The 14725-nt window shown below is 31.9% G+C and overlaps 1 protein-coding gene across 1 annotated transcript; it reads left to right on the forward strand.

The window, feature by feature from the left end:
* Positions 1-2240: 2240 nt before the first annotated feature.
* LOC113781991 (high mobility group B protein 14) lies at positions 2241-7827 on the forward strand. Its single transcript, XM_027327905.1, has 6 exons — positions 2241-2374; positions 2489-2635; positions 3914-3971; positions 4100-4144; positions 7314-7394; positions 7522-7827. The coding sequence occupies exons 1-6, from the start codon at positions 2292-2294 to the stop codon at positions 7570-7572; spliced, it is 465 nt and encodes a 154-aa protein (XP_027183706.1). The 5' UTR covers positions 2241-2291; the 3' UTR covers positions 7573-7827.
* Positions 7828-14725: the final 6898 nt, after the last annotated feature.

Raw genomic sequence — 14725 nt, forward strand, 5'->3', positions numbered from 1 at the left:
GAAATGCTTACACAGAATATTACATGTAAATAAGGTTATAAAGAGTAGAACTAGAAAGGGCAAGATAAATGCTTATATTGTGGTGAAAATGTTGAAACCTTAGAACACTTGTTTTTCTTCTACCAACATAATAAACTTGTATGGAATGCAGCACCTATTAAATGGGATGAATTGAATGAATTTAGACACAACTTTTGGCATTGGTGGAATAGCTTAATGGATGCTCAGCAATGAAATGAGAGAAGGGAACATGTAGTATTAACAATAAATATTCTTTGGCAGATTTGAAAGACAAGGAACCAAGTCCACTTCAACAAAGAAAGAAAATGTCCAGGACAGACAGTTAACAAAGCAATGTTGGAGTGGCAGGAGTACGATATCGCAAATCCAAGGGAGAATATAGGAGATTTAGGAGAAGAAAACATTAACGATAATGCTAAATGGAAGCCACCATAGCAAGGCATTGTTAAACTCAACACAGATGCAGCCTTGGACAATAAAAAGAGGATAGCAAGTTGGGGAATTTTGCAAGAAAGAATGATAGAGATATCATAAATGCTTGGGTTGGAACTGAGCAAAAGTGCAGTGACCCACTAGTGAGGAAGCAAGTGCAATCAGAAGAGCTTTAATCAAGGCAAAGTTGGAAGAGTGGAGAAATGTAGCGATACAATCTGATTATAAATGGCAGTAGATAGAATTATAGTAGAGAGCAATCAAGATGCGAAAATCAGAACCATTGCGGAATATATCACAAAACTGAGACAAAGTTTTAGTAAATGTTCCATCTCTTTTGTCAAAAGAAAAGATAACTTTGTTAGTCATGAGTTGGCAAAATTTGCCTTAAGTTTAGTCAATGATGTTCAGTGGAAGGTTTTCCTCTCTACTTGATTATCTAGTTTAGCCAGGACAAATATGGGATCAGTTGCTCTACAATTGTGAACATGTATAATTGTTTTTATGCAATATAATCCTATGTTATTGTTTGGCAAAAAAAAAAAAAAAGAGAGAATATTGAATTGATATAGGATAACTGAATTAAATTTTCTTTTGGTTCCTTGAAAGGTTATCCAAAGAAATTGATTTTGAATAAAAGCTAACTTGTATTGAAGGACTAAACATTACTTCTTTGTTAAACAAAAGAATGTGACAAAAATGAATTAAAACAAATTATTAATTTTATTTTATTTTTGTAAGTAAGAGTTTTGAATTCAGAATCTCTTACTTACAATTTCTCAGCCCTTATCGCCCAATTCACTCCCCAGACAAATTTTTATCATAAGATTCATTTTGTAAGGTTTCCTTTAAGGACAATTTGTGAAGGACATTTGAATGCAAAAATATTGCAACATTCATCTCACTTTTCTACTAATAAAAATTGATTGTGCATTCCTTAGTTGATAATTTTCTTTTATCAATTAACCCATAATTCTCTCATATCATTTCCTCTATTCTTACTATCTTTAATGATAGTAAATTTCAATTAGTCTAGTAATCCCCTAATTTATATGCGTTTACATTGATGGTGCATTTTCTTTTAATTTTTCCGGTACAGGAGGAGTAAGATTTAAGAAGTAGGGACAGGAAAGAGGATTATATTAATCGTGCATTTATTGATTCTTTTATCAATCAGCTTATAATTTCATTTTTAAAATTTTTTACAATTACATTTTCTATTCCTATTATTTGAATTGATTATTTAATAATAGATCTAAGATCTTACAAATTTTCATTTTCTATCATGTTTTACTCCACGTTTTTTTTAACATACCACTCATACTAATCCATTTAAATTGTATAATTGGATATTATTTTCTTAAAATTTCTCCATTGCCAAAATCCAATTTCTTTACAAATTTCTTAAAAAAAAGAGTACATAAATGAAGCACAAGTTAACACTATGAACTGTTTATTAACTTGTGCACAGCTATTTTTATTCCGTTTAATTTTACTATTCATCCTATATTTGGTATCTTAACTTTATATCATTCATTATTTTGATTCTTTTCTATGAATATTCTTTCAATAAATATCTTTTTTGTCAAAGTTCAATAAATATTTGTCAAATATAAAAAAGTTGCTTGAAGATATCACAATGTAAACAACTAGTTAATGACAAGATTAAAAAAAAAAACCGCTAGATATTTCAAATTTCAATTGCTAAGACCGTATATACCATCGAACCAGACCGGGTCCGGACCCAGAGACGCATAAAAACCTACTATTAGTCAGGACTCAAAAGAGTCGCAGAACAATCAAACCTCCCAGACGCTGAACCAGGCCACAACTAAACAATGGCGAAGGGAAGAGCTTCTTCAACCTCTCAAAATTCTGCTTCTGCCTCTGCTTCAGCAGCTACTGCCAAAACAACAGATGGGTTGGTACTATTGGCTTCTGGATTTTACTTCATATAAAAGAAATTATATGTTTTTTTATTCAATTTTGTTTGTAATTTTTGGCTGTTATTGAGTGAAAAATCTCAAGTTTTCAGGAGAATGGTTTTGAGGGTGAGAACATCACAGCAAATGAAAAACCCTGCTGGAAACAAGTCGAAAATGACACCAAAGAAGAAGAAGAAGAGTTCCAAAATTGATGCCTTTAAGCCCAAGAAGCCCCCTACTGCTTTCTTCTACTTCTTGTATGTTCTTCTTCTATTTATACTCCTTTTGCCCCCTACTGTCAATACTTTTTCATTGTTTATGATTGCTCATGGGTTCTTGCTGCATTTGCTCCAATTCTATTATGAACTGATTATTATTTTTTTGGGATATAAATTCAGCTGTAGCTTTTGTTCTTATTTGATAATGAACTTATGGCGTGTTTTTTGAAATTTAATACTAGAGTTGGGTTCTTTTAATATTTAAATTTGGAATTGGGATAATGAAGTTAGGTAAAATCTTGATTAGTCAGTTATATAGAGATGATAAAGCAATTAATGTAATAAGCTATATAGAGATGATATGTTTTGAAACATGGGGATTGCAAGCAGGGGGAAAGAGAAGGCAGAGTAAAGCTGGAAATTGGTTGATTATATGAATCTACAAGAGTGGCGTAGGTGGTCCGACAATATGTTATGGTAGTTTGGGTTTATGTTAGATAAAGTTATCTTTTGAAAGATGCTTGGAATGCATTTCTGGTGTACTTAAGGCATCACTCTTGACCAATATAGGTTAAGTTTGTTAAAGACCACCAAAAAATTTTACAGTCAAAAATCTGTGTTTATTTTACAGTAAAAATTTAACCAATGTAGGTTAAAGACCACCAAGCATTTCTGGTGTACTTTAGGCATCACTCTTGACCAATATAGGTTAAGTTTGTTAAAGACCACCAAAAATTTTACAGTAAAAAATCTGTGTTTATTTTACTATCCAAAATCTTATGCTGCACTCTGAGTTTAGACTTTTCGAGTTTGTGGTTGTACTCTTCAAAGACAATCTATGTTATCCAACCAATGTACAGTTGAATGTGCCGATTATCTCCATCCTATGGAATAAAGACAGCAACTAGGAAGCAATCAAGAACAGCTTGTAGCTAGTTTGGATTATTTCTTGCAGAAACTCGATTGAAATCTGTAAAGTATGACCCAAGGATGAGGACATGCATATTTGTGCCTTTTTAATGTTGAAGTAGTTTATGTGGTTCCCAGTTTCAATCTGCTATTTCTGTTTACTGTGTCGAAATTTGTTATAGTATCGCAGAGTTTTCAATGTTTTGGTTTGTGGTTGTGTTTAACTTTTGTGAATTATCAGAATCATGCTAACTTTATCATGTGGTCTTTTGTTGTAGTCTAGCATCTGGAAGTAGTAGAAAGAGTCATGTTGCATTTCGTGTGTTTGAACTGTATCTTCTGCTCTGAATATGAAGGGATACAATCCCTTGAATTACTAATTGTTGCTTGATTATTATGTTTCTATAGGGAGGATTTTCGCAAGGAATTTCAAGAGAAGAATCCTGATATCAAAACTATGCGTGATGTATATTCGCTATGGCATTTTTTTCTTTCTTTTCTTTTTCTTTTTCTTTTCAATTTGGTTCAACTGTGGTTACTTAAGCAGTGTTGTTTCTCTTGTGCATGAATCGTGGCAACATTTGCTTGCATCAGATTGGCAAGGCATGTGGAGAGAGGTGGAAAACAATGACATATGAGGTTTTTGAACTCTTATAGTTCTTTACTTTTTTATGATGCTTTTTCATAATCTCTATATTTTTTGCTAGTCAAATTGTTTTGGTAAGCAGAATAGGGAAATCGCATGAGCACATAATCTGGTGATAATGTTGGGGCAAAATATGTTCAATGGCTGGTAATTTCTTTAGATTAACAGTAAATCTGAAAGAAGGAACTCTGTAGTGTACTGGAGTATGTCTAATGTTGTATAATATGGTAAAGCATTTGAAGTTCATAACACACAAGATGTTAGTGTGGCATCTTAGAAGTGATTGAACTTTTTTCTCTGAGGATTGCAATTAAGCTACGAAATTAAAGATTCTAATGGCCTTCTCATTACAGGCTTGATCTGTAATAACTTAATTATATTGAGATCCTGAAGGTGGCAATATGTATCCAAGATCAGTATCCTCTTACATTTGGTTTTGCATCTTGTAATTCTTATCTGAAAGTAAAAGTCATCCGGAGAAGTGGAAACAATTTGATCTGTCATTTTAGGTATTATCGCAGGACAGATTTTGGAATCTAAAAAAAAAAAAAAAAAAAAAAAAGAGGCTGCCAATGGTGATGGGTGGTAATTTTTGATGTTTTGTAATTGCCAAAGGGCTAGAATTTGTTTTAGGAGAAAAGAAACGTTTTAGAAGCCAAAAGGATGGTGAAATAGGGGTTGTAAAGTGACACTTGGAATAGTAAATGTGGAAGAAATTCATAGAGTCCACCTGGTTTGCTAACAAACAGCCTTTCTATAGAAGGTTAATCACAAGCTTCAAAATGTTCATATAAATCTTATCCCAGTTGAAAAAACTAACTAATTCGATTAAATGAAAAAAACACATCTAATGCTACTTATTCACAGTGATGTCTCGTGATCAGTTATGGTTATACTGACCCAACAAGCACATATTCCAGACGTGAAACCAGATAGTCCACACAATAAGTTCAACTGAAAAGCCTAAATCTTTTTGAAACTATGCTTTAGTATATCCTAAGGTTGATCCTGCTAAATCATCTCCAAAAGGGCATCTGGAAGGACTTGTGAAACTCTCATTACATTTGCTCTTTCATGACCACGTAAGGAACTGGACTGCTGCTCTAGCCTGTTTAAGAATTGTAATAGCCACTTTGTTGTATTGAGAAGCAGGACCTTGATAAATTTCTGTCAGTTGAAGTATATTTTTTACTTAGGTTTACGTGTCTCTTTCGTTTATTGCCTCTACCTTTTCTGCCTTTCTCATTTGTTGAATCTGAGATCTGATCCATTATATACACAGCTCGTGTACATAAGATTAACTCTATACAAAAATCTGTTGAGTGCAAATTTGAGGAAAGTTTTTGAACTCAAATGCAAACAAGTTTCTGATGGGAAAAATTCACTTTTCATCCCTAAAATTTGAGTTAGGGACACATTTCGTCCCCAAACTTTTAGACGCACCATTTAGTACATAAATTAATTATTTTTTGTCACATTTAGTCCAAAAATGATAAATTGCTTAATTTGGATGAAGAAAGTCACGTGTTTGGCATGTGATCGTTAAGCAAAACCAATTTCTCAGTTTAAATTGAATATTTTACTGTTTTTGGATGAAATGTGGCCCAAAATAATTAATTCATGTACTAAATGTGATGCATCTAAAAATTTGGGGACAAAATGTGTCCCCAACTCAAAGTTCAAGAACGAAAAACGGATTTTTTCCGAACGTATTTTACCATCGTAAAAACGTATTTTACTCAGATTCAAAAATAAAATAAACAGTTGAAAGGTCAATTTAGGAAGTATGTTTTTTACCAACGATAAAAAGAAAAGTTTCCATGTCTGTATCACCCAGTAAACTTTGCGTCTCTAAAATGAACATAATGCTTGAGTCCAGATTTTGTTGTGTATATTGTTAACAGGTAACAGTTAAATGTTTGCCCTAGGAACTCATTTGAGTAATTGGGGTATAAGTACTGGTTTTGGTAGCTGTGGCAGCAGCAAGGTTCTGGAGACATGCATAAGAACAGAATGAAATCTGTATTTGAAAGAATTATAGATAGCACCGTACCTGGTATTCTCAAAATCTTCAGCTATGAAACATCCTCCTCAGATTTATATCCTGAGGTGAGAAATTTAGCCATTGTAAACACCTCATCTAACTGTCTAGAGTTCCACGTCAACACTTCATATGTTCTACAAGATCCGTCTAACAAGCTCGAATTGATGGTAGATATCACTGACTCTTTCTAGAAGGACAATAAGAGTAGGGCATGCCCATGTGTATTCAACAGTATTCTGAATCCAAGTAAGCAATTGTGATATACATATTTTACCATCGCTTTCTAAGGAGATTTTGTCTGTGTTTGTGAAAGATGCTTAATCAATATAGTGCTTTTAACTAATTAATAACCATTAATCATATTCCATAGGACAAGTTTTAGTAGTTGACAGGTGAACAAGTCATGATTTACCTATGAAATTTTAATCTGAGGTGTTTTGGGGATCATCAAAGTGCTTTAAGGGTTTCAACTCTCAAGTTGATTACTGTTACCCACATTTGACTGGGGACACTTTCTTTTGGGTGTATGGGATTAAAGGAAAATGTGGTGCTGTTATTTGTATTTTCACCCTTTACATACTAAGATTGGGAGGGTCAAATGAACTTCAGCTAGTTGTTTCACTCTAGTCAATCTTCTCTGAACAAATTTAATTGGAAAAAACCCTAGAAATATGCCAAGATACAAATGTATTTATGTGGAAGGAGCAAAATGTTATATTGGGGATCTTGTTAAATTCTCCTCCTGCTTCAAACTGAAAAGGTAACCGGTATACTAGGGATTCTGTAAGGTTTACTGAATCTACTAGCTTTGGCTTGTATTGCTAGATCAAAAAAGAAGAAGAAAGCCATTATCCTTCTAGAATGATCTCCATCAGATGGACTCTATAGTGGCTTACTTGATCCTGGCAAACTTAGCTCCTGTTCTTGTGTTTGATGGATCAGTGATGCATGCTGAGGTGTCAAAATTGATTTTTTGTCACCAGAAAAAAGGCAATATGTTCTTTAATGATTTCAACTGTTAAATGGACCTTATGGTGTTCTGACAGAAAAGAAGTTTATGAGCTGCCTGCTTATGGAATAAGTAGTTGTTCTCCATCCACTGTTTTGATACTGTGCAGGAAAAGGTTCAATATTATGATATAGCCACAGAGAAACGAGCAGAGTTTGACAGAGCAATGGCAGAATATATGAAACGAAAGGTTAATTTCCACCAATCCTATTCTGTTTTGCCACTTTTAGTTTCTTCTGTGCACGTTCATGCAATAGCTTTCCTAAGACCAAAGCATCCAGCAGCATTTTCCTTATAATGCGTTAAACATTTTGCAGGAAAGAGGGGAGTATCAGGATTATGAAGATGATTCTGACTTTGATAATTAGGACTACTAGTATTGCTTCTTCCGAAAAACTTTTAGTAGGATGTCTGTATCTAGTGTTCAGGTCCCTTTAGTTTATGGATCATGTAAATTGCCTTTCACCCGTTTATCCTTGATGAATGGTTCTTTGCCAGCCCTATTTAATCACGAACTAAAAGATGAGGAAATGACTTGACAACTCAAAACTGTCTGTATTATCTATCCTTATGTACTCTTTATTGCCTGCAAATGATACTTGTCATTCTTTGTACTCTTTTAACTGTCCAGAAATAGTATTTCACTTGATATTTTGAACCAGTTAAGCTTATTCAGAAATGACGTTTGGTTTGATGTACTATTTCTCATCAGTTATGAGCTTATTTGAATTGTCAACAAATAGTTGACAAATTGATTTTAGCTGAAGCTTTTTTGTCTGAATCTTGTTTTATTCTAGATCTCTTTACAGTCCTTTCTTATGGAAATTTTAATTCTGTTTGTTACCTTTTCTCCTCTCTAAATTATTCAATCTGAAAATGAATGGAAGAAGGGATTAAGCTGTGCAATATAGAACACCACCTTCCACGTTGACTTTTCGTTTTCTTAGATGATCTTATGATCTTGGACTCCAAGAAGGAAATATCAAGAGGAAAAAGCTGCAAGTGAAAGAAATTATTCTTACATTGCCATACATGTAGTTCAAGATTTTGGATGAAAATGTTAATTGAATTGTTAAAATAAGGAGTAAGAGGCATTTACATTCATGCATGCTACAGCTAGTATTTGCATGTCCTGACAACTATTCATTTTTAGAAAAAAAAAAAAAAAAAGGCACATTGAAAATTCAATGTGGGGCTAAAACAATGTGGTCAGACTCTCTCGCACCAGGTAGTAGATGGAAAGCGGGTTCTATATGGTGTAACAATGTTTATTTTATAACTAGCTATTAATCAATAGATCGATAATAATTTTTACCACTCTGTTTAAATGCCTAAATCGACTGTTTCATTTTGTTGAGCAGCAAATTTATGTTGATAGTATGTCCCTTGGACCTGAGTTTTACCCTTCGGTGTTCATTTGCCTAAAGCAACAAAATGGGGTAACAGAAATGAGAAAACCTCAAGTTTGTTCCAAAAATAAGCTGATTTTATTTTATTGGTGTTTTGAAAACGACCTAAGATGAAGCTATAGGCCCTTTGTTCAATTCCTGAACTCAGAATCTGGGAGTCTGGACTGAAGTTGTCAGATAAAATTGGCCAATTTTAACATCCATCCCTTGCTAAAGAGCAAAAATAGAGCTTCCTAGCAAACTACTAAGAAAGGGAAATAGTTTTGAGAGTTCATTGTGTGCCTCTTTCTTTTTTATTACTAGGCAAAAGATGCACATATATAATTAGCTTAAATAAACTTATGAACCTAATCAACATTTGTATTATCAGCTTCTAATGATGCTTTAACAATGAAACTAATCCAATTTTTAGTGTCTATTTGTTGATTGATTAATGCTTTTCTTTGGTAGCAATTGCATCAATTGAAGTTTGCATACTTAAACCAGTCTGTTTTTCTAAGGTCCTTCTATTAATAAATTTAATACCAAAATGGGACTGCAACCACTTAAAGTTGATCCCGCACCAAACTTTCTTCAATTTTCAAAGTAATTCATTTTTTCGTGTATGTTTTTCTATGAATTATGAACCATAGAGAGAGTGAATGAAGGTAGAAAGAAAATCATATCCATTTGAAATACTCAACCACCATTGGTTGCTAATGCTGCCTATGTCTATGAGAAAATGAAGACATGATTAATATAATATTCTCTCATCTCCAAATATATATATTTTTATTTTTATGTTTTGCCAAATACAAACCAAATTTTATGATGATAGAGTTATTGATTGTTTGGAACTCAAACTTTGGCAATACAACAAACTTACTTTACATACAACAGAAATCAACGTCCAAAAGAAACACTCAAGAAAAAGAGGCAAAAAAAAAAAAAAGAAAAAGAAAACGAATATCGGCTAAAGAAGGTATGAGTGTAGTAAAAACCATGTTTCATCCACTAGTAAAAAGATAATAATATGTTACAAAAAAAAATAAAAATAATGATAGTACAAATTAAGCAAGTATCATTTCAAAAACACCACCCTACTTGTGATTAAAAAATGTCTTCCAAAACTCTCAGGTTACATTTATATGTATTTGATATCTTGTCTTGTAGCAGTTATAATGACCTATAATCATTTTTTCCCCAAGAAAAAGGGGTAGTTGATAAGCTCATAATGTAGTTACATTTTATGTATGGGTTTTTCTAACGGGTGTCCTTGGGTTACTCGTCAACACATCTAGTATTCACCTAACCTATTATATATCTACACATACTAATAATTATTATCCTTTCTTGCATTTATATACTTTTCTTATTTAATCTTATCTACCCTTCCTTGTATTTATTTACTTTCCTTAATTAATCTTATATTTTCAAAAATATAACACCTGAAATATATCTTAATGAATGCCTTATGGCACCCGTTAGACAAACTGTTTATGTATTAATTTACTCCATTTTAGTTAATTACTAGCATCATTATTATCACATTTGTTACGTTAATGAGTTATTTTGATTTTTGTAGGTCGTCGCCTAAATTAGGTTATTTCCTTGAAGTTTTTGGAAAATTTCGCATGATTTTGTTAATCTGAAATTTCTAGAGTTTATCCGTGCTTAAATGGACTTAAAGGGTTGTTAAAGGAAGGTTTGTAGATGCCAAAATATGTTGGGAAAGCTGTGGAAAAGAAAGAAATCGCGTTAGCACTACCATAGAAGACTTATGGTAATCAGTTTTACAATCCAATCGCGCTTGAGATTCAGATTTGGCAGGTTTCAGTATTTTGAATATATCTTGAACTACAGATATAAGATTGAGATTATTCTTGATATGCATTAAAAACTAATATCTGGAACTACAATTCTTATGAAAAATACCAAAATCCAGTTCTATCATTTTAATATTGAAAAAAAGTTGAGTTACAGTAGCGATTCCTGCTGCCAAGTTTTTGAAAACTTCCTCAATAGGCTTTTGACTAGTAGGTGGTAATTTTGGCGTATCTCAATAACCAAAACTTCCAATTGACTTGATCTGATCTAACCTTGGATCAATATCCTACAACTTATCATGTTTTAGTCCAGATCTGATTCGATGTGCTTTAATGCAATAGTTCAAGTCAGATGCTGTCCAAATCCTTCAACAACTCTGATTTCCTGACATGACTTAAACTTCTTTTATGGGCTGGATCTTTTCATGAATTATCATCCAAGCACTCAAGGATATCCTACGAAATCAATGCAAATACCTAGAAGGAGCATCAACTTCTTAATGGGCTGGATCTTTTTGTGAATTATCATCCAAGCAATGACAGAGTCAAGGATGGCTAAGTTTAGAAAATTTTAAGGGGGATTCGTTTAAAATATCTCTCACATTTTATAAAATAACTTTTTTTGTCATTTACTTTTAAAAGTATAATTTTACGTCCTTTACAAATTTACATTTGTCAAATTTGATCTCTACCTAGGTTTTCGACTAATTTTTAGCCAGAATCTACCACGTACCTTGCACATGATTATTTTTTACGAGTAAAATTGTCAAATCAAATTTTATATAATTCGATTTATAATCCCTCATATTTCACAAAATGAATTTTTTTTTATCCCTTATATTTTACAAAATTAATTTTTTCATCCTTCACATTTTTCAAAATAGATTTTTTCATCCTTCATTGATCATATGTGCGAATAGTTTTTTTTTAAACCCATATACATATATGTGTATATATATATATATATCTATTTGATTTTCACCTGAATAGTACAAATAGCATGTACGAATAGCATGTAATATATCTCTATTTGATTTCGCTGTATATATCTATTTGATTTCACCTAAACAGTATGAATAGATTTAAATTAGAGTCAGGCAAAGGCCGCTTTGATACTTGAACGACTAATTCCTGTGAAAACAATTAGGACTTGTTCTGTACCGCTTGGTAGACCTAGTTCTCTTGCTAGAATTGTTATCATCAGTTTTTATCATTCACTATGTTTGATGATTCAACTCCTACCTGATTTCCTTATTGGAAGTACATTTTCTTTTTTGGAAGTAGAATAATGCATATTTTCTAGTCCTGCATTAAGTAATGCGCATGATTAGTTCATATAAATAAAAATTGATGAAAAAGTCATTAGATTAATTACTATAAAATCAGTGGTCACAACCTATTTTTCTGTCATTACTGTAAGAGTTTACTAAAATTTCTTAGGGTATATCACTTTTTTTTCAGGGGAATATCCCATCTACATTACTTTTTCTTTTACCTATAAATTAATTTAAATCGCATTCAAAATGTACTAGTAGCTATGTTAGTTAAATTGCACTATCCTTATGAATATTTACACCTTAAAGTTACATTTTTACATCGATATAATATAATTGGCTAACATAAATAAAGATAGGTCAAAAAGTGACATAATTAAATTAACGGCCACTTTGATATTATTTTCTAGTTGATTTAAGAATGTACTCTTTCTCATATCCCTTACTACCTACAAAACATTTTAATTACGTGCAAAATGTATTGGTAGTTATGTCCGCTAAATTACAATATTATTATGAATATTTACACATTATCACTATCCAAAGAAGTGTCAATTAGTTAATATGGCATTATCAAACTGATAGACCACCGCATTATCATTCTCTCATTGGTATAATTACTTACTCTACCTTGCTTTAGTGCATGCTGTTCCATGAGGAAGATCCAACAACCCTTGTAAACCATCCATGCATCATTCTGAATTGAAAATATATAAAAAAGGAACCAATGTAAGCTAAGTTATACTATCATTCTCTGAATATTTACATTTAATTTTTATATTCTATGCTGAAAAGGGGTAACTTGGCATACATGAGTGAAAACATAACATTAAATTGACATGAACCTCGGGTATTATTTGTAAATTAAAAATAGTGATTACCACGTTTGACTAAAGAAAAAAAAAAGGAAGCGGTTACCGTGTTATAAGTAAGAACATGTTTTTTTTTTTTCAAAGACTAATACACTTTTGAATTTTAAATAGTACATTCAGGATAGGATTCATTCAATAAATCAAAATTATAGGGGGGAAAAAAGAATAAAGCATTAGAAGCATTATAGTTGATTTAGGCTAAACACCCCATGAAAAATACATATACATAGTTTTGAGTTCTTATTATTGCAGTTGATTCCTAATGTATGGGTCATAATAGTTATTTTTTCACCATTACATTAGATTCTTCATATACATATATCGTGGTTGACATGAATTGCTCTCTTCATATATCCACATCAATACTGCCAATTTTTGTATACACGAAATTTCCAGTTGCCATAATATGGAGTACATTATCTACCAATTGTTGTACATGTATAATACAGCGGCAACTTATTTTATACTTGTGCTTAGCGATCATATTTCTTCGTAACTGTATTTTACCAATTAGCACAATTGGTTGGTATCTCCACATCAATATTGTTATTTGTTTATATATACGAAATTGCCAATTGTCATAATATGAAGTACATTATCTACTATTTTTGAAAGTGAATGATATGCATTTGCTATTCCAATTTATGGTAGGGAACTGTTATTTGGACTCTATTAGCAGTGGAAAATTTTTTTTATAAGGGTAAAAAAGAAAACTTATAAAGTGTTAACTCCAATGTTAATCTCAAATTTCTTCCTCAGGCTTTATATATAGTATAGAATTATAGATATTAAATTAACTGGTAATTGTTTCAAAGTTAATTAGGACTAGTATCTTTCTAACTGAAAACACCACACTCCCACTTACTTTTATAAGTTTGGGCACGCTGTAAGTACTATCATTTGTAATTCCTAATAATCACATATTGTTTTTTTAGATTAATAAATAAAAGTTTCAATTAAATAATTTTTTGAAAGGACTATTATATTTTGCTGTAAAGGTGTGACATTCTTCCCCCTTATTCCAATGTTATCATAAGTATTGTGTACAGCTACAAGCTGAAATGTACGAGAGAATTTAACAACCGAAATGCAACTAAAAGTTTATCTTTAAGTAAAAACTAAACAAATTAGTAATTTATCACCGTAACTATTGACAGTATCATCTCAATTTTTTTTGGGATATTCCAAGACATGGTGATTCATGCTTTAACTTTACATAATTTGTCTTCAAACATTGCAAAACTTAAACTACAACCCAAGCATACCCCTTTTTATTCACTGCGTAACTATCATGACCATGCATGGAAAATTCATTGCTAGATTTTGTGGTAATTGAAATCCCAAATTCCACACAGCTAATTTGAGGGATTCTTTTTTTTTTTTTTGGCCTTTCTTATTTGGATCGAAATTTACATAAGGTAATGGATTTTAGAAGTACCATTAGTAACAACATCCACGTGAGCCCCAACATCCACTGGTCTCATGTTCCACAGTGGCAAATGTCTATAATAATCTTCACCTAAGCGAGGGGTTTTCTCTCATTGGTTTTTCTTCATGTTTTCAAAACTCAACTTTCAATCTAATTTTTTTTTGACCTACTGTCTAGATTTTGTTTTCCTTTGATTTATCGAATTGCAACCTTTAGTGCCCATTACATTGAAGGGAGCTATTAATTTCCAATAATTTCATTAGCAATCTTTTCTTTTCTCCCATTTTTTCACTTCTTGAATTTCTATCTGCATTGGTTGTTGCTAACATACGTTTTAAATGTTTACGTTATTGTAGAATATTCGACATGATATTACCATTAGGTTGTAAAAGACAGCAATTGATTATTGGTAAAATATTAAACTCAAATTGTTGAATATTGAAGCTCTCATGTATTTTCATCACAATTCGTTTGAACTAGAGTTGCAAACGAGTCAAATAGAGTCGAGTTTTGTCAAATCGAGCCGATCCTTGACTTATTTTTATCACACTTGAACTTGAGTTCGAACTTGATGAGCTGCCAATTTAAAACTCGAGCTCGAGTTCGACTCAAATTCGAGTCGAGTTCGAACTTGACCTCAAATTTGAAAAAATAAAAAATAATTATTTTATTTTTTAAAAAATAATATAATAATATTTTTAAAAAATAAATAATAAAATATTAAGTGTATAT

Source organism: Coffea eugenioides, chromosome 9 (genome assembly GCF_003713205.1).
Source record: "Coffea eugenioides isolate CCC68of chromosome 9, Ceug_1.0, whole genome shotgun sequence".
NCBI classification, from domain to species: domain Eukaryota; kingdom Viridiplantae; phylum Streptophyta; class Magnoliopsida; order Gentianales; family Rubiaceae; genus Coffea; species Coffea eugenioides.